At 57.9% G+C, this 18,781-nt stretch overlaps 3 protein-coding genes across 28 annotated transcripts; 1 reads left to right on the top strand and 2 right to left on the bottom strand.

Annotated features, from left to right (window-relative positions):
* Positions 1 to 883: 883 nt before the first annotated feature.
* GPR152 (G protein-coupled receptor 152) lies at positions 884 to 2,542 on the bottom strand. Its single transcript, XM_054725858.1, has 3 exons — positions 1,406 to 2,542; positions 1,187 to 1,300; positions 884 to 1,063 (listed from the first exon to the last, which is right to left on the bottom strand). Exons 1-3 carry the CDS (start codon positions 2,540 to 2,542, stop codon positions 884 to 886), a joined length of 1,431 nt encoding a protein of 476 aa, XP_054581833.1.
* Positions 2,543 to 4,498: 1,956 nt separating this feature from the next.
* On the top strand, positions 4,499 to 7,024 carry CABP4 (calcium binding protein 4). The gene is made up of 6 exons (XM_008147026.3): positions 4,499 to 4,846; positions 5,139 to 5,169; positions 5,249 to 5,392; positions 6,333 to 6,442; positions 6,759 to 6,906; positions 6,996 to 7,024. The coding sequence occupies exons 1-6, from the start codon at positions 4,499 to 4,501 to the stop codon at positions 7,022 to 7,024; spliced, it is 810 nt and encodes a 269-aa protein (XP_008145248.2).
* A 2,131-nt stretch (positions 7,025 to 9,155) lies between these two features.
* Positions 9,156 to 16,373, bottom strand: TMEM134 (transmembrane protein 134). 26 transcript variants are annotated; one of them, XM_054724981.1, is made up of 9 exons: positions 16,110 to 16,367; positions 15,101 to 15,176; positions 14,599 to 14,691; positions 14,391 to 14,467; positions 14,045 to 14,098; positions 12,354 to 12,439; positions 12,199 to 12,243; positions 11,977 to 12,030; positions 11,557 to 11,888 (listed from the first exon to the last, which is right to left on the bottom strand). In XM_054724981.1, the coding sequence occupies exons 1-9, from the start codon at positions 16,250 to 16,252 to the stop codon at positions 11,806 to 11,808; spliced, it is 711 nt and encodes a 236-aa protein (XP_054580956.1). In that variant the 5' UTR covers positions 16,253 to 16,367; the 3' UTR covers positions 11,557 to 11,805. The 26 variants fall into 26 exon arrangements, 25 of the variants coding, with proteins under 25 accessions (XP_054580965.1, XP_054580956.1, XP_054580961.1 ...); XM_054724990.1 differs by lacking the exons at positions 11,557 to 11,888; positions 11,977 to 12,030 and adding an exon at positions 9,156 to 9,517 and having other exon boundaries at positions 16,110 to 16,373; XR_008557905.1 differs by lacking the exons at positions 11,557 to 11,888; positions 11,977 to 12,030 and adding an exon at positions 9,381 to 9,517 and having other exon boundaries at positions 12,354 to 12,426; positions 15,112 to 15,176.
* Positions 16,374 to 18,781: the final 2,408 nt, after the last annotated feature.

The raw sequence follows: 18,781 nt of genomic DNA, 5'->3' as shown, positions 1-18,781 counted from the left end.
GCCACAGGCTCTCGCACTTTCTCACTGAATGCTCACAACAGCAGATGAGGCAGGAGCTCAGAGGGTGAGGCAGCTTCTAGTCATCCAGAGCCGCATGCGGGTCCGGGCTTGGCTGCTCTCACCTCTGCTCCTGCCACTGCTGAAGGCAGTCCCGGCCCGGCCTCACAGCTGTGGGCTCCTGCATGCCTCCCTCCTCTGCAGGGACTTCCTCCTTAGGTGTCCTCATGCTCAGGTTAGAGCAGTGGTCGGCAAACTCATTAGTCAACAGAGCCAAACATCAACAGTACGATTGAAATTTCCTTTGAGAGCCGAAAACCGACTTCTGCACGTGGGCCACGAAGTTTCAATCGCACTGTACGTGCGCGCCCACACGTGGTATTTTGTGGGAGAGCCACACTCAAGGGGCCAAAGAGCCGCATGTGGCTCGCGAGCCGCAGTTTGCCGACCGCTGGGTTAGAGGATGGGCGCGGGAGAAGGGGTGGGAGGGGAGGAATGCAGGGAGTCAGATCAAGCCTGGGACGTCCCCCCTGCTGTCTTTCTCCTGCACCTCTGAGGATAAACGGTCCGTGGGCCTGGGGTGTTGGAGGGTAGAGCCGGGCAGGGCACCATCAGCTGTGACAGTCTGAGGGCTGTTGGGCCACCATGTGGGGGGGAGGGGCAAATATGAAAGAGCCCGGTGGGACCCAGACAGGGACACGACGCTCATAACAAACTATCTGGGACTTTTGGCCACTTCAGTCTCACTTCCCCCGAGTCCTCCTGCAGCCCCAAGGGACCTGGCGGGGTTTTCCAGGATGCCTTCCACCGCGGCACCCTCCTCTCTGACGGTCTGATTCCGCCGTCTCCTCCGGCTGCCCGGGCAGGCCTGGGCTTTCCTGGACCCTCACGTGGGTCCTGCACCGGGAACCTCCTCTGGGGGGGCACTGCTGGGGTTTTCTCCCTCAGAGGCAGCAGGCAAAGCCGGATTCTCAGGGGCCTCCGGGGTGGGGTCCTTGGATGGGGCAAAGGAGGCTCCATCACAGGGGCTGGGGGCTGAGCTGGCAGCAGGTCCAGGGGTCTGGGCCTCAGGGCTCCCCTCTGTCAGGGCCACAGAGTCCAACTGGGGCTGGGCTTTATGGTCCACCTGTTGTTTCTGGGCCGTGGGGTTCAGCTGAGCCTGGGCCCCAGAATCTGACCCTGGCTGGGCCGTGGGGTTCAGCTGAGGCTGGGTCCCAGAATCTGACTCTGGCTGGGCCGTGGGGTTCAGCTGAGGCTGGGTCCCAGAATCTGACTCTGGCTGGGCCGTGGGGTTCAGCTGAGGCTGGGTCCCAGAATCTGACCCTGGCTGGGCCACAGAATCTGACCCTGGCTGGGCCACAGAATCTGACCCTGGCTGGGCCACAGAATCTGACCCTGGCTGGGCCACAGAATCCAACCGTGGCTGGGCCGTGGGGTTCGCCTGTGGCTGGGCTGTGAGGTTTGTCTGTGGCTGGACCAGGGGATTCGCCTGTGGCTGGGCCTCCGCAGTTGGTTCTGGCAGAGTCTGCCCCCCAAAGTCCACTTGGGTCTGTGGCTCGGCCGGCGTGAAGCTGCCTGGCCGCTCCTCGCAGAGCGCGGCCGCGAAGGAGGAGAGCACGGCGCGCAGCAGGGCCCGCAGGTCGGCGCTGGCCAGGAGGCAGAGGAAGGGGCTGAGGCAGCTGTTGAGCAGGATCAGGTAGTCGGAGTAGACCAGCACCTCCCAGAGCAGGTAGCCCGGGTAGATGTCCCACAGGAAGGCCAGATACAGCAGCTGTGCCAGCTGGTACGGCAGCCGCAGGACCACGTAGGCCGACAAAATGGTCTTGGCCACACGGGCGAAGCCACGGCAGGCCGGGGGCCTCGGCCGGCGGCGGCAGCAGGTCCTGCAGGCAGCAGCCTGGGTGAGCACGTGGCAGACGAGCAGGAGGAGGAACGGCAGGAAGCCGCCCAGGATCTCCAGCATGCGCAGCGGCAGCTCCTCGCTGTCCCAGAAGTCCAGGCAGATGACGAGGTCATACCACCAGACGACCGCCTCGGGGAAGACCAGCCAGGGCACACTGAAGAGGGTGGCCAGCACCCAGACCCCGGCGCAGACCCAGAGGGGCAGGCGGACTGGGCGGCGCCCCGGGTACCAGCGTGGGCAGAGCGCCAGCAGGCAGCGGTCCAGGCTGAGGGCCGCCAGCAGGAAGAGGCCAGAGGAATAGGACACACCCCACAGGAAGTAGTAGAAGCGGCAGGCCGCGGTCCCCAGCGGCCAGTGCCCTCCATGCTGGATCTCCATGATCTGGAAGGCCGCTGCCGCCAGGAACAAGAAGTCAGAGAGAGCCAGGCTGAGCAGGAGCAGGGCCAGCCGCGTGCCTGCCCCCTGCCGGGCCTGCGAGCCAGCCAGCCACGCCATGAGTGCATTGGCCGGCAGCCCCAGGAGCAACAGGGCCACCAGGAAGACCGTATCCCAGCCACCCTGGGGGTAGTAATCCTCGTCATCGAGCTCCGTGCGGGGCCCGTGGCCAGAGACCCCCAGGTTGGCTTCCATAGCAGTATCCATCTGAAGTCCCCAGTGTACTGCTGGACACAGAGTGGGTGCCTGGTAAATCAATGAAGGATGAATGACTGGGTATGAGAAAGTGCTGTGCATCTCCAGGCCGTCACTGTCCCCCTCTGAGCATCATCATCACCTATACCAGGGACACTAACAGATTACCTCACTTAGTCCTCACGAAATCCATTTTGCAGGTGATGAGAGGACAATGCAGAGGGTCAGTGACTTGCCCCAGGTCAGAGGTAGGAAGGGAGACACCGGGACTTGAACTCAGACCTGACCATTCTGCCACTCGGAATCCCGTCGTGTCCAAGTGGACTAAACCAGGGGCTTTATAACCTATTTTTAAAGCTGATGAATCTTTCCTTTAAGTAAACTTTATAATGGAACTCCTATTAACTAGAAGGGGGTACTCAGATGAAAGGAAGGGAGAGTACTGTAGGGCCCCAGGGAACACAGTTTGAAAACCACTTGGTCAGATTATTGCAGGCCCCTTTTTGTCTGGTATCCTGGGGTTCAAGGGTTTAAGATTCCAAAAAGGGAGGGCTCAGGTCCCCTGGGTGCACAGGAATTCAAGGATGACAGAAAGTCTGGGGCCGAGCCCCTCCCCCATCCGGAACAACTCAGGGTGAGGTCTGCAGCTCCAGGCCCCCAGTGGCCAGGGGCCAGGAAGGCCGTCCTGGGAGCAACTTGAGTCTCTTCGTCATTCTCCAGCCCCACTGGGACCCTCTCCCCAGCTCAGGCAGAAGGTGGCCCCGCTTATCCTCTGAGGCTACTAAGCAGAGAGCGGGGCTCAGCGGTGTGATGAGGATGAGGTGGCTGTCACCCCACTTCCCTCGCTGGTGGAGCGAGTTTCCCGCTGAGGACAAAAAGCCCTGATAACAGCGCAGTCAGGGGATGACGCAGAGGCCACGGAAACGCTGGGCCCGCCTGTGGCCCACGGCTCCCGACATTTGGCCGTTAGCCCAGTGGCCTCCCACAGCAGCCCACCCGGGGCTTTGGCTTAGACAGACCCCACTCTGCGGGCTCCAGGCCCTGCTGATCGGAGCCCTGGCCTGGCTTACCTGTGAGGAACGGCCGCTGGCTGGAAGGAGCAGGGCGTGCCTGGCTGCCCAGAGGTCCAGCCGTCTGGAGGGCCCCACACCGGGGCCTGCTGCATGGCGCCCGGCGGCGCTGAGGCGGCCGGCATGAAACCCAAGCTGAGAGGACATCAATCATTCATGGGGCTGCTCACCGGGAAACCCTAACCTCGGCCCAGTAGGGCCAAGTGACCAGCCAGGCCCCGGATTCTTGAAAATGCCAGACGGCTGAAACCGCCTCACCGTGGGTGTCTCCAGCACAGCGGCAGGCTCTGGGACTCCTTGGGGTCCACCCCCTCTGACCTCACCGCCGTGTCCCTAAACCCAGCATCCAAGGTCTCTCTTCCTCAATTTCACACACTCTCTGCTCCAGCCAGGATGTCACCCAGGCGGGGGCCGCAGGGGGCAATTGGGCTTACACTGCCCACCTCCCAGCCTTTGCCGACCCTCTTCCTCCTGCCCGAGATGCCTCCCCTCGTCCTCTCCTAGCTAAGTTCTGCTCATGTCACACAACTGGGCTGAGTCCTTGACTCTTCAGCAATGTTGCCCCCATTTTACAGATAAGGCAACTGAGACTTAGGGGAATTTGCTGGGTCATCCGGCTCATAAGTGGGCAGAACAGCAGTCTGAAGCTCATTACAGCCACCCTGTCCTGGCACTCATCGCTGCTGAGAACAGTTCTCTTGACCCATCTGGCTCTGCCCCGGCCACTCCGGCCAGAGGGCCCGGATTAGGGCCTGGGCTGCCTACCTCACTTAGCCTAATCCCCTCAGGGCCCGATCCCAGGCCAGCAGCTCTCAGGGCGGATAAGCCGCTTTCTGGGTCCCGAGAGCCAAGGGTGCTTCCTCGTGCGGCATCTCTGAGCCCTGTCGCCCGTCTCCACATGGCCACGGAGCAGGGGAGGGGGCAGCATGACCCAGCCCTGGCCCCCAGCTCCCAGAAGTCCCCTGTGGGGGTCATGGCTCCCAGCAGTGGTGCTGAGGGCCAACGCTTGACCAGGACGAGAAGCAAGAGGGAGAGGGGGCTCCAGGGGTCCCGGAAAGGGGCTGGCAGCCCTGAGGCCTCAGGGGGCAGCGAGAACCCCTCGAGGACAGGAGGAGGACAGGAGGAGCCAGCCCCTGCCGCCCCCGGGCCGGCCTCTAGTCGCCAGTCCCACCGGCATCGTCCTGGCCCCCGGCATGATGCTGCTCAGAAGACATATGGGCCCCTGCTCAATCACATCTTTGGGAAGGTCAGGTGGGGCCCGGGCAGGGCTGGGGGCCTGGGAGTGGGGGTGGAACTTGCCCCTGGGGGTGGAACTCAGCCCACCCTGCCCCTAGACCTCAGACCCAGGGTTCTGTGGGAGCTCAGGGCCCCCGGAGTAGGAAGTGGGGGTTGTCTCTCTTCCTGGGGCCCACAGGTCTTCAGCTGCCTTCTCCTGCCCTTGTGGAACTGGCCCTGCCCAGGCCAGTGGGGGTGGGGGCTGGAGGAGGATGGCCAAAGTCCTGGCTGGCCCCGGGGACATGCTGGACTCGCCCCTGCAGGACCGAGAGCTGGGCCCCGAGGAGCTGGACGGTGAGTGACCTTTGCTGGAGGCAGCGGGTGGGAGGTGTCCCTGAGCCTGGCTCCTGGGCCTGACCTCCCTCCCCTGCAGAGCTGCAAGCCGCCTTCGAGGAGTTTGACACTGACCGTGACGGCTACATTGGCTACCGGGATCTGGGCACCTGCATGCGGACGCTGGGCTACATGCCCACGGAGATGGAGCTCATCGAGGTCTCCCAGCACGTCAAGATGCGAAGTCAGTGCCGGGCCCACCTGCCTGGGCGGCCCTAAGCGTCCAGCAGGGGTGATGGGGGTGGGGCAGGGAGGTGACAGTTTCCAGGACAGTTTGACATGGGCCCCTTCAGCTGCAGGGACACCAGGGGGCAAGGAAGGCCCTGGGGATTCAGAGACCTTGGGGCTCTATGGGGACTGGGGTTGAAGGAGCCGGCCTCTGACCTCCTAAGAAATGCCTCTTGCTGGCTGGCCATCTGCCACTCCCCCCCCCCCCCCCCCCCCCAAAAAAAAAGAGCCTCCTGAGCGTCAGTGAGGCCTGGTGCGCCAGAACCCTGCCATCCCAGTGACTAGATGTGGGCTGGGCGGACACTGTGTTATCATTAGCTGGTTTGTCAAGCATCAGGTTCGCCTCCATTCCAGGACACCCGCACCTGCTTCCTCCTTTCGGCTCCAGAGCGGGATGCGACTTACGATTCGTGTGGACATTTCAGTTCATGCTCTTTTCTTTCCCCAAAGCTGTTATTTGACCATCGGTGTGTTTTTATAATTGATGCTATCTTAGAGCGAGGGGCACCATGGTACATTTCTTTAGGGGCATTTATTGCTGCCCACACACGGGAAAGCCACGAGCTTCAGCCCCACGTGCACCGCTCGGTTCTCTTGCCCCCAGCCTCGGGTAAGGGGGGCAGTTTAGCCAGTCACCCGAGGCCACGCACAGGCGGCTGCAGAGCCAGGGTTGGGACCAGGGGCTGAGGTTCCAAAGCCTGGTCTCTTTCCCCCACCCGGGTGCTTCACTGAGGGTGCCCCCAGCAGAGAGTGGGGCTCCTGCCTCCTACCCCCCTGAGGGTATGGATGCTGGGTGTTCATTCTTTCCTGGATGCGGGAGAGCCAGGGGGGACTGGCCGCATGCTGTCCCTCCCAGGGCCCCAGCCCCCGCTGTGACACTCTGCTTGGGTCCGCAGTGGGTGGCCGTGTGGACTTCGAGGAGTTTGTGGAACTGATGGGCCCGAAGCTGAGGGAGGAGACGGCACACATGCTGGGGGTGCGGGAGCTGCGCATCGCCTTCCGAGAGGTGTGGGGCGAGGCGGGCGGTGCGTGGGCGGCTGGAAGGCGTCCTCATGGGTCTCCCACCCAGGCCAGGAGGGACGCAGACTGGGGACCTCAGCCTGCAGAGGCCGAGGGCCCCGCAGAGGTGGGAACCAGGGCCAGGGAGGGGATGGAGAGGATGAGGCTCACCCCGCTGGGGGGTCCACTCAGGGAGGCTTCCCGGAGCTGGAGAGGAAGGGTTTGGACTATGGGAGGTGGGGCGTCCGAGCACAGCATGTGGTAAGGTGGGGGAGGTGGGGGTGGCTTTGGGTGGGAGGGGCTGAACCCTGCCGGGATCCCAGTTCGACAGGGACAGGGATGGACGAATCACGGTGGCAGAGCTGCGACAGGCAGCACCGGCTCTGCTGGGGGAGCCGCTGGCGGATCCTGAGCTGGATGAGATGCTCCGAAATGTGGACCTCAATGGGGACGGCACCGTAGACTTTGATGGTAAGTGTGCTTCCCCCACCCCTCCAGCGCCCAGGCTGAGCCCAGCGCCTCCTGGGATCCCTGACCTGGCCGGGCCATCTCTTCTGCAGAGTTTGTGATGATGCTTTTCACCCACTGAGGCCCCGGACCGGCAGGGGTCATGCTGCACACCCTCCCCCGCGGCCCCAGGATGGAAGGGACCAGCAGGCTTCTCCTGCCCCTGACAACACCAGCTGGAAACGTGACTTGTCACCTGACCACCCTCCTCCTCACCTCCTTCCCACCCGAGGTGCTAAGAGAAAACCCACGCTCAGCTGCCTGTCCTTCCCAGGATGAGCACGATTGGGTCTCTCCAGCCCCTCGGCAGGTAGGGAGCTACCTGACACGGCAGCGTTAAGAAATGGGGCAGTTTTGCCCTGGCAGGTGTGGCTCAGTTGGTTAGAGCTTTGCCCCTTATATGGAAAGGTTGCGAGTTCAATTCCCAGTCAGGACACACACCTAGTGGTGGGTTCCATTCTTGGTCAGGGCACGTGTGGAAGGCGACCAATCGGGGTTCCCTCTCACATCAATGTTTCTCTCTCTCTCTCTCCCTTCCCCCTCTCTAAAATCAATACGCATATCTTCGGGTGAGGATTTTAAAAAGCGGGGCAGTTTTGGGGGAGGATTGAAAAGGTGGCCTCCCACTACTTATGTGTAGAAATGTTTGTTTGTTTTTTAAAGTTGAACTTGAAAGAAAAAAGAGGGATAACCTTAGGTACCAAAGACACAGAGAGAACTCCAAGCTGGGTGATGGGAGGGAGTGGACACTGTGGGGGCTTCAGACCGGAGGGTTGAGAGCCTGGGCTCTAACACCCAGGAGGGACCACAGACAGTGAGAGGCTGAGGAGCAAGACATGACCCTAAGTACATTCGAGGGTCTCAACGGGGTATCCTGTACTTGAAAAGGGAACCAAAATATACTTCCACTGAGCAGCCTGAGGAATTAGCAGGGGTACAGATGTCCAGGGCCTTGAGTGGGAACAGTTACCCTAGAGAGCCCAGAACTCAGGCCTGCACGTCAAGCAGGAGTGTGGTCTGTCCCCATGGCATGAAAAGCTGAAGAAAAAGGAAAGAAATTGCTGAAAAGGGCACACTTTCAACCCAGGCACATAGGACTTAACACACACACACACACACACACACCCTGTCACTTCTGAAGATGAACCAGGTGCTGCCCAGGGCCCAGAGGTCAGCTGGGACCTGCCCTTCCACGCCAGACGCTCGTGCTCCAATCGCTGGCCAGGCCTAGGGAGCGCACCCATGCATGAATTTCGTGCACCGGGCCTCTAGTATGGAGATAAAAGAAGGAAGAGAGACCAATATGCAGCAAGAAGATAGTATTAAAACTGAACAGGGAGATTCAAAAGCTAATAGAACTTCTAAAAATAAAGGATATAGCCATTGGAATGAAAAAATATTAATAAGTTAAACAGCAGATTAGAAACAGATTAGAGAGGATTAATGAACTGGAAGCTATGGCCTGAGAAATCACTCCTAAGGTAGCACGGAAGGAGAAAAAGATGGAAAAAATTTAAAGGGAAATTACAAGTCATTAAGGAGTTTCAAAAGGAGAAAATATAGAGAAGGGCATGAAGCAATATTCAGAGAGATGAAGTTTTTCCACAAAGACAGTGCCCAGACTGAAGGAGCACATTGGAGCCAGAGAGAAATAAATAAAATTAAATGTATATCTACCCGGAAATAAACACAGATCCTTTATTTTCTCAAAAAAAAAAAAAAAAAAAAGTTATATCTAGATGCACCTGGTGAAACTGCAGAATACAAAAGGAAAGGGAAAGGGGCTCCCTCCCACATACTCTCTTCGGAGGGACGGCTTCCGCAAGAAGGAAAGTCAATCCCGAATGAAGGCAGAATGTGTACTAACTAACAGTCAGTAATGAGCCACATAAACTGGTGAGCAAAACAGATCCAGAGACAGAGAAGCATCGATCAGACCGTCAAACCTCAGAGGGAAGGTAGGGGAGGGGGGGGGTAAGGGGGAGAGATTAACCAAAGGTCTTGTATGTATGCATATAAGCCTAACCAATGGACACAGACACCGGGGGGTGAGGGCATGAGTGGGGCAGAGGTGGGGGGGGGGTAATGGGGGGTTAAGGACACATATGTAACACCTTAATCAATAAAGAAATTTAAAGGGGAAAAAAATAACAGTCAGGAAAGAAACCAGTAAACACATTGGTGGATTTAAAGAAGCATTTACTTTAAAAATTTCATTTGGGGGATTTTAAAAACAAGAAGGGGCCGAAACCGGTTTGGCTCAGTGGATAGAGTGTCGGCCTGCGGACTGGAAGGTCCCGGGTTCGATTCCGGTCAGGGACATATACCTTGGTTGCAGGTGCGTCCCCGGTCGGGAGTGTGCAGGAGGCAGCTGATCGATGTTTCTCTCTCATCGATGTTTCTAGCTCTCGATCCCTCTCCCTTCCTCTCTGTAAAGAATCAATAAAATATATTAAAAAAAATAAAAACAAGAAGGGACTGAAATAACAGGCAAAACAAAATGGAAGGCGGGAGGGGATGCTTCAGTTTTGTTGTTGCTGTTGTTAATCCTCACCTGAGGATACTTTTTCCATTGCTTTTCAGAGAGAGTGGAAGGGAGGGAGGAAAGGGGAGACAGAGAGAGACATCAATGTAAGAGAGACACATCGACTGGTTGCCTCCCGCACGCACCCTGACCTGGGCCAGGGATTGAACCTGCAACCCAGGTACATGCCTTTGGTTCTCGGGCCGGCACTCTAACCACTGGGCGACACCAGCCCGGACTACATTAAAACTTTAAATGCTTGACTTGGTGTCTGTCGAAGGGTTCATATCGCTCCAGGGTTGGCATATGTTTTCTGTAAAGGGCTGGACAGTCAGGATTTGAGGCTCAGGACCACATTTTCTGCTGCAGCTGCTCACTCTGCTGTTGTAGTCGGTGTTGCCAAGCAGCCAGAGTCTACACATAAACAAATGGGTGTGGCTGTATTGGAACTTTAATAAAGAATTAATTAAACTTGATTTATTGATACTGAAGTTTGAATTTTATAAATTTTTATGAGTTCAAAAATCTTATATTACTATTCTTTGACTTTTCCCAACTGTTACAAAAATATGAGAACCCTTCTTAGCTTGGGGGCTCTGCTGGGCCTGTGGACTACAGCTTGCCGACTCCTGAGTCTTGTAAGATGGAAAATCACCATTTCTGAGATAACTTTGCTAAGATTGTGGAATAACAAAAAGTTATGAGCACAGTGTTGCTTACTTTCAATGAATGGTTTTCGTGATTTTTCTTTTTTTCCATGTTTGTTCTGATTATATTTACTGAAATGTAATTTTATGTCTGATTAATCTGGTAATACAAACTGTTGGCTTGATTCTGTGCTTTTTATTTCACTTTTCTAGTTTTTATTTTATCTTCAAGTATTGATTCATGACAAAATCAGAAATGAAAATTGCTTTCATTTCAGCCAGTTGAAGAACCAGGGACTTAGGAGTCCCTGCCTCCCAGTGGTGCTCCAGAGTGTCTTGACCGGGGGCCGCAGGTTGGAGGTGTGGGTGGGCCAGGAGAACAGGAGCGAGAGCAGGCGTCTGGGTGTTCTTTTTTTTTTTTTCCCCCCCCAAAAAAGTCACAGAAATCCAAAGGCACGGTTCTGGCTGCTGCATACATAGAGGAGGCTAGACCAAGCCCAATCCCTTAATGGCACTCAGGTTTTCTGGGGGACACAGGCTGTAAACATGGAATCACATGAACAAGGTCTCCTCAGCTCACAAGTGTTCAACCGGCCCTGAGGTTGGCCAGGTGGTGACCACCAGCTCAGGGCCTTCTCTGTCCCACTGGTGTCATGGAAGCCTGGCTGTGACCCTAACTCAACCTCTCTGGGTCTGTTTCATCTGTAAAATGGGGCTGAGGAAGTGAGGACCAGAAATAACCTGTATTAAGTGCTTAGCACAGGTCCTGGTGCCTTCTAAGAGTTTGATAAATGGTAGCTATTATGATCTCAGATTTCAGGGTTCTCAAAGATTTTGTTTCCTTGTTCTTAAGATTCTGAGATATTTGGATTTTTCAAAATCCTGAGATGGTCTGTTCCCAATGTTCTGTGGTCCTAAGAGTCTTTGATCACTGAGGTTCACTGTTGAAAAGCCCTTATCCCATGTCCTTTGTCTCCTATTCCTCCCAACCCTTGGGCCTAGGAAGTAGGGCAGTGGGTGGGGGGGCTGGGCCGCTGCCTTGTCGTGGCCCACATTCAGAGCTGGCTGTGGCAGCCCAGGGCCCCAGAGCCAGACTGGAACCAGGATAGCAGCCTCCAGGCCCCAGGCCTGCGTCATCGGAGTGCCCTTGGCCAGGACAGGAACTACTGCTGCCCCTACCGGTGGAAAAAGGGGCAGGGCGGACCATGCTAAGGGCTGGGCCATGGGGAGGCTGGAAGAGGCTCCCCCAGGCTTTCAGGGCTGAAGAGTCCGAGGATCCAGCTCTACCCATAACGCACAGCCGGCAAGTCTTGGAGCGTCAGGGCTGTCCTGTGCACAGTGCGAAGATGGCTGGTCCTGGCGCCCTTCAGTTCCAGGGGCAGCCTTTGCGGCAGGGGCCGGCCAGGCTGACGGGCAGGTTGGAAGGAAAGAGCAATTCTTTGCTGGATATAAGTACCCCCTTTATTAGCGTAAAACACCACCACTCAGTAGTCTCAGGGCCCGAGAGTAAGTTAAGGCACAGAGCTGGCAAAGGGCGACTTTCCCAGGCCCAGGCAATGGGCCCAGGGTCGGCAGGCCCCAAACTTCCTGAGCAAACTCCGGACTGGACAATGGCCGAGGAGCGCCCCCTGGGGACGAGAGGAGGCCGCAGGGGCCGCCGCGGATTCCTGCTTCCTGCTGTCCACTGGCGGCTCACTTCTCAAAGTAGGGCAGGTAGAAGAACTGGAAACCCCGGTGGCCCTTGACCGCGCAGTAGATGAAGATCACGTGGTAGACTGTGGGGCGGGGCCAGTCAGCGCCTGAGCTCGCCCCCCTCCCCAGGCCCCGCCCCGCCCCGCCCCGCCCCGCCCCGCCGGCTCGCACCTCCCGGGACCAGCAACAGGAAGCCAGGGACGAAGAAGATGGCGCTGGAGACACCTTCGGGAGGAGAGGAGGGGCCAGGTCAGGGCAGGGGGGCACCTGCCGCAGGACCAGGGGCCCTTTCTGGCTGGGGGGTGGTGAGGAATGGGAGGGAGAGGGCTCGCCAAGGATCGCCGGGCACAAGAGAGGAGTGAGCGCTGCCTGCGGAGGTGGGGGGGCGCTCACCTGGCGAGGGGGCCACCTCCAGTCCCACGCCGACCAGGATCAGCACTGCACACAGATGGGGCCGCAAGGGTGAGGGCGGGAACAGGGGGCAGGAGCTGGGACCTCCAACCGCAACCCCCAACATGGCTTAGGCCCGAGGAATGGTGTTCCCCCACCTGAGCTGAAGGTTCCTGGGCAGCTCGCCAAACTGTTTTCAGAGCAAGGGCCCTGGCAGGCCCTGGGACATGTCTGTAAGGAGAGACTTTTATCCGCTCCTTGGTGTGGTCTTTGCGTCAGTCAACACACATTTATGGAGCACTTGGTATTGGGAATCCCTGGGGGCTGCAGGGGGATGCCGATGAGGTCCCTGCCCTCATGGCTCTTTCCTAGTAGAACAACCAAGAACCTCCAAGCTCCTGCCCCGTGGTTAGGATGTGGTGGATCGGATCAGACAGCATGGCAGCCGGGGGGTCAAGGAGGGGCTCCTTGGAGGCAGTGGCGCCTAAGCTGAGCAGGGGCAGCGGTATTAATAGCAGTTTACGTTGAGCCAACACTTACCAGGTGCTGCCAGACACGGGGCTAAGCGTGTTACATGCACACTCTGTCACCTTGACCGAGTGAGGCATATATTATCCCCATTTCTCAGAAGATGAAACTGAGGCCCAGAGAGGGAAAGGAACTTGCTCAGGGCGGCACCTGGAAGGTAGTGGCTTTCTGACTAGACGTTTTGCTATGGGTGTCGCGCAGGCAGAGAGGGAAAGGAGTGTCCAGACAGAGGGAACAGTCTGGAGGGAGCTTGGGCTTTCTAGGAGCTTCCAGCTTTTGGTGAGACTGCAGAGACCAGAGCCCAGGCTGGAGGAGTTTGGCGCGGCCTGTAGGCCCGGGGAAAAACTGTGGACTTTGGCTGAGGACAGTGGACGCAGGGGAAGGTGGAGAGGTCAGGCTGGATCGACTTTTCAGACCCAAAGCGAGTTCTGGGCCCCCAGGTGTAGGATGGGATGGGGAGAGGTGAGGAGCTGGGCTCTGCAGCAGTGGGGTAGGGGGTACAGCACAGAGACTTGAGGGGCCTCTATGAACTGTTACGTGGTCTGTGCCCTGCACAAGAGCACCTCACAAAGGCCTTAGTGGGGGCTGGAACTCACTCCCTGAACCCTGGCTTAGGGCTGTGGGCTCTGCCCACTCAGAGTAGGCATCTTTTTCTAATTCCTACAAAGGCCCTTTATGGGAATGTCAGGCCTGGCGATGTCATTATTGTGGGTTTAAATCCCAGCTCATCTCCGTCTTAGCTGTGACCTGAGAAAGTCCCTTCACCTGCCTGAGTCTGTGTCCTTATTTCTGGACTGATCACCATGCTCGCCCTGCTGGGTGTTGAGAGGATAAATGAGATAAGCAGGTGGCCAGTGTGACCAGCGCTCTGTGTGCAGGTATTGGAGAAGTGGTGGCTCCCTCCCCTGCACTGACACCCAGAGCTGAGGCAAGGATGCTGCTCACTTTCTGTCCAGGCGACGTGACCTTCCTGGAGGAGGGAGGGCAGCTGCCACAGTGGGGGCCTCTTATGGGTCTCTCTTGATCCCAACCCTAGAACCTTTCTGGGGACCCTGACTCCTCAGCCCCATAGAATGAAAAGTGTGGAGTCAGAAAACATCTGGCTGTGAGATCTGCCTGCTCTGGGCCTCAGTTTTCCTATCTGAGCAATGGGAGGAGGAGGTGGAAGAGAGGTCCCCATCAGCTCTCAGACTCCAGAGAACTGGGAGTGACAGGTGTCCTGTGGATCAGGCTGGCGGGGCACTCAGCATCCCTGGCCCATGAGAACGGGCATCTCCCTGAGCAATGGGCTCTACACACAGGTTCTGGGTCATGACCCTACCTCTTCCTTGCCGTGTGACCTCTGAAAGGTGAGCAAGATAAACCTGCCCTGCACCTGGTTCGAAGTAGACACAGAGTAAATGGGTTAAACAGGCTAAGTTAGAGAATACAGTTTGGAACACTGAACAAGGTTCCACTTTCAACTTCCTGTGATTTCCTGGCTGTGTGATCAGGAGGCTGGGCCTGCCTCTCTCAAGGCCTCAGTTTCCTCACCCATAAAATGGGGGGATGGGGGAGGGTGATGGCAGCCAGCCGCCTCCTCAGGAGGCTGGGAGGCTCAGTGAGCCACGGGAATGCAGAGCCTGCGGGGGAGGGCGGGCCCCTCCCAGGGGCTCAGGGACACTCACCCAACCCCAGCAGCAGCAGCAGGAAGGAGGCCAGCACTACCCTGCGGTTCTTCTGGATCAAAGGGTGCTGAGTCCAGCTGGGCAGCAGGAGAGCAGGAGGGGGTGAAAGAGGTGACAGGGGCCCACCCTCTTCTGTCACCCTCCCTGATCCGGAGGGCTGTCTGTACTGGGGCCCTGCTGTGGGTGCTTCAGGAGGGTGGTGACTCACCTGCAGCAGGCATTGTAGGAGCGCTGGGTGCTGTTGCTGATGGTACTGAAGGACCACTGGGAGCTGCGGACCGAGGATGTTCGGCCAGAATCCCTGCAGGATGGTGGGCCCAGTGAGGGGGAAGGGGAGAGGGACTAGGGCTGGGTGTTCCTGTAGGATAGGGGGCCCTGACAGGGATGGGATAAAAGGAATTCAAGGGCTGGGGGGTTTCTGCAGGCTGAGGTGGAAGGTTGGGGGTTCAAGCTAGGGATTCCTGCAGGACACGTGACCTGTGAGAAGGTAGGGGCCAGACCAAGCTTGGTTTTCTGCAGGATAAAGAGGCTGGTGGGGGTGGGTGGGGAGGCTGGCACTTGGGTAGGGTGACCCTGCAGGACAAGGAAACCCGGGAGAATGGGGATCAGGCTAGGAGTCCTTGAGGGAGAGGGTGTGAGAGCTGAGTGAGGGGAGGTGGACTGAACGGGAGCCAGAGGCACAGCAACAGGGGTATGGGGTGGGTCCCCACCTGGCCCTGACCTGGTGTTGACTCCCCCATCTGGCTCCGGAGACACCTGGGCTCCTTCCTCATCGTTCTCCAGGTTCTATTCCAGAACACAGGGCTCAGGGTCACAGCGCGCAGGCCCTTCCTCACTCCCCCTGGGGGCGAGGCGGAGAGCCTGTCCGCACAGCTGCTGGCCTGGCCCCGCCCCCCTCCCCGCCGAGCAGAACGGGTTTGTGAATCATCAAACCGAAACCAGGTAGGAGGTGGGAGCCGGAGGCTTTGGGGGGCAGGAGTGCAGGGGCTGATGGAGGGCTCCCGGCACAGGTCCCGGGGCCAGGAGATAGCCCAGGTTTGGGAGTCGGGGTGGAACTGTCGGGATGGTATTTCAGAGGCCCAATATAGAGGCTCTGGATTTGGGGTGCCAGGGAAGGGCAGGCCCATGGTTCCCAGGTTTGGGGCACAGGAATCTGGTCCAAGTCTCCACGGAAAGGATCCTAGAGTTGGTGGAGGTCATCTGGGAAAATGGGGATTCCCAGTTTGATGGGAGTCAAGGTGTGCGCAAGGACCCCTGTGAGTGGGGGCCCCCAGCTCTCGGGGAAAGGATGGATGGAGACTTCTAGAACAGAAGAGGGAGGCAGGTTCCTGTTAGATCATCGGGCCTGGACCTCAGGGGGTTGCTCATGAATATGGACAAGGTCTGATTCAGGTACGCAAGGGCTCCCCAGCTCCCTCTCCTAACACCTGAGGAAGGAGGGGAATCGGTGCCCAGGGTGGGCCAGGCCTGCGGCTGGGGCGGGAGGGAGCTCCCGGGCCGGGCTCTGGGCTCTCGGGTGGTGGCTGGGGGCCAGAATCAGAGCTGAGGGTCTGGGCAGGGCTCTCCATCAGTGGCCACGTCGGGGCGGGGGGGAGGGGGCGGTCTCCCACTGCGGCCAGGGCCTCTAGGCAGATTCTCCCCCTGAGCTGGGGCTCTCCAGGTCCGGCCTGGGGTCCCGCCCGGAACCGGGCGGGGGATGAGGAGGGCCGGGCCGGTCACCTGGTAGCGCAGCCGGGACTGCTTGTCCTCGTCGGCCGCCTCGAACCGCGCCCGGCGTTCGAAGTGCAGCGGCCCGAAGCGGGCGACCCCGCTGGACTCGGGCCCAGGGCCCGCGTCCTCCAGGGACAGCTCGAAGGCGTCATCGATGCTGAACTGGGGCCGGGCGGCGCTCATGGCCCCGCCAGGTCAGGCGCCCCGCGCCGCCGCCACCCGCGCCCGCCGGCCCGGCTCGCCGTGGCCCCGCCCCCGCACGCCGGCCTGGCCTCGCGCCGTCGTCTAGGGAGCGGGGCGCCGCCCGCCGAAGCCTCGCCCTCACGTTACGCCCCCGCCCCCCGCAGGCCCGAGCTGCCGAGCGCCGAGCTGCCGAGCGGGCCGGGCATCCTCTGGTTCGGACCGCGCTGGGCCCTAGCGCCGCCCAGCGGCCGTCTTGGCGAGCAACGGCGGGTGCCGGGTTGCGACGCAGCCCCCAGGTCTGCACCGTAGGCTTGGAGGGGCTGCCTGCCAGGCGCCATCCTACCGGCCCCAGACGCGGCCTTCGCATTCCAGCCGCTCCTTCCGTGCCAAGGAGACTCAGGGCACCGTTCCCCACCCGTACTCACCGGGGCCCTGCGCGGGCGAGGTGTTCTCACAGCCTTGCCTCTGTGCAAACAGGCTCAGAGAGTTTATGTTAAAAAGTGCAAAAGCAAGTGTGCTGCTAAGTCACTCCTCTGCGTAAAACCCCCTTGGTTTTCCATTGTGGTTAGAACAATATCTGAACTGACCAAGGCCCACCAGGCTCTGAATGCTCTGGTCTCTGCCTGCCTCCCCCAGTCTCATCAGGTCCTCCCCTGTCCTTCCTCACCCGCCTCAGCCATACAGGCCAAGCTTAATCCCAGCCCAGGGTTTCTGCACCTGCTGTTCCCTGCGCCTGCAAAGCACTTACCCCGCAGGGAAGCCATCGCTTTCTCTGCGATGTAGTCAGTTTCAGTCTCACATCATATAGCACTTTCCCTGAACTATCCTGATAGTTTTATTCACCACTGTGTCTGCGGTGCCCAGAACAGTGTTTGGCACTAAGCACGTGCTCAGTAAGCATTTGTGGAAGAAATGAATGTGGGCTTTGTTAAAATCCCAAATGCTTGCAAGTGGAAGAACTGGTATTTGAACGCAGGTCCCCCTAGCTCCCGGGGTGCTCATTCTCTTCCACCCAGCCATCCCGCTTTATTTTATTGACACAGCTGTGTCAATCATGCCTCTCAGTTTGTGACACATCATCACTATGAACAAGTTCCCTCTTCCTCTCCCCATCTTCCCTCCTCCCTTCCATCCGTGTGCGCAGCCCATTCCCTTGAATCCTGCCTGGCTTCCTACTACACATGGCACTGGCTCTTATGTGGATGTGCTCCCAATTTACAAACATGCTGTCATTATGAAACTCATTCTTTTGTTTACATTTGAGCATTTTTACCCTCAATGCCAGTGTTCTCCACATGCATCTCATTTGTTGCTTCTTCTGGCTGCATGTTGAGCACCTAGCGCTTTTGTTATGCACCATCCCCACCACGTGGTGCACACTGAGCCTGGCCCGAGGCCCCTCACATCACATCCATCACTGCTATGGACATCTTCACATTGTCCCCAGATGGACCATCCTAGGACTTCTAGGCCATGGAGTCCATGTACCCTTGACCTCAAAAAGTACCACAGATGCTCTCCTGAGTGGTTGTATGAATTTGCACACCCACATTTTTAAGTGCACAGTTCAGTAGTATTACACATAGTAGTACGCATTGTTGTACAACCAATCTCCAGTACTTTTTCATCTTGCACAACTGAAACTCTATACTCCTTAAACAACAACTCTTCATTTCTCCCTCCCCCATAGCCAACCACCATTCAACTTCCTCTCTATGAATGTGACCACTCTAGGTACCTCATATATTTTAAAAATATGTCTGTTATTTTTTCTTTTGAGAGGATGGGATAGGGAGAGAGAGGGAGCAACATTGATGAGAGAGAAACATTGATCGGTTGTGTGTCCTGACTGGGAATCAGGGACCTTTCAGCGCATGGGACAACACTCAACCGAGTCACACAGGCCAGGGGGGCCAGGGCAGTATTTCACATTGTTACCAGAAAGGGGACCTGGCCTGAGCTGGTCTGCCTAGGGCCGGCCGGTAGTGTGTGGGTTCTTGACTTCATGCAGGTTCTTGACTTCATGAGCCTCGGTGACTTTTAGAGGAAGTTTACTAAAGCTGGGGACAGTGAAACAAGCAAGGATCTAAGACAGAAGAAGCAACAGGAGAGAGACTAGGTGGGGAATGGGCCTAGGCTGGGCTGCTCTGCTCACTAAGAAGTCAGAGAAAAGGGGATCTTGGGGACAAGTTCAGTGGGTGAGTCTGGGATGAGCTGCCACTGCCCACTGCTCCCTGGTTGCAAGCCTCTTGGAGTCCCCTAGAGTTCAGCAGATGCATGCCTGTGGGGGAAGAAGTGGGGGGAGGGAAAGGCAAGGGAGTGCTCCCAGGAGGGAGAACAGGAGCTAGGAACAGTTTTTTGAGGTTTTTTTTTTAAAAAAAGCTGGGAGTTTAAGGGAGGATTAATAGAAAATTCATCAATTTTATGCTGATGTGCCAAAATGAGCTTGATTTCCTTAACTTCATCTGTCCTTGGATGTGGTTGGCACAAACGGCACT

Source organism: Eptesicus fuscus, chromosome 13, assembly GCF_027574615.1.
Source record: "Eptesicus fuscus isolate TK198812 chromosome 13, DD_ASM_mEF_20220401, whole genome shotgun sequence".
Taxonomy (NCBI): domain Eukaryota; kingdom Metazoa; phylum Chordata; class Mammalia; order Chiroptera; family Vespertilionidae; genus Eptesicus; species Eptesicus fuscus.
Note: the sequence above shows the minus strand (reverse complement) of the source record. Positions and strands in the feature narration are given on the sequence as shown.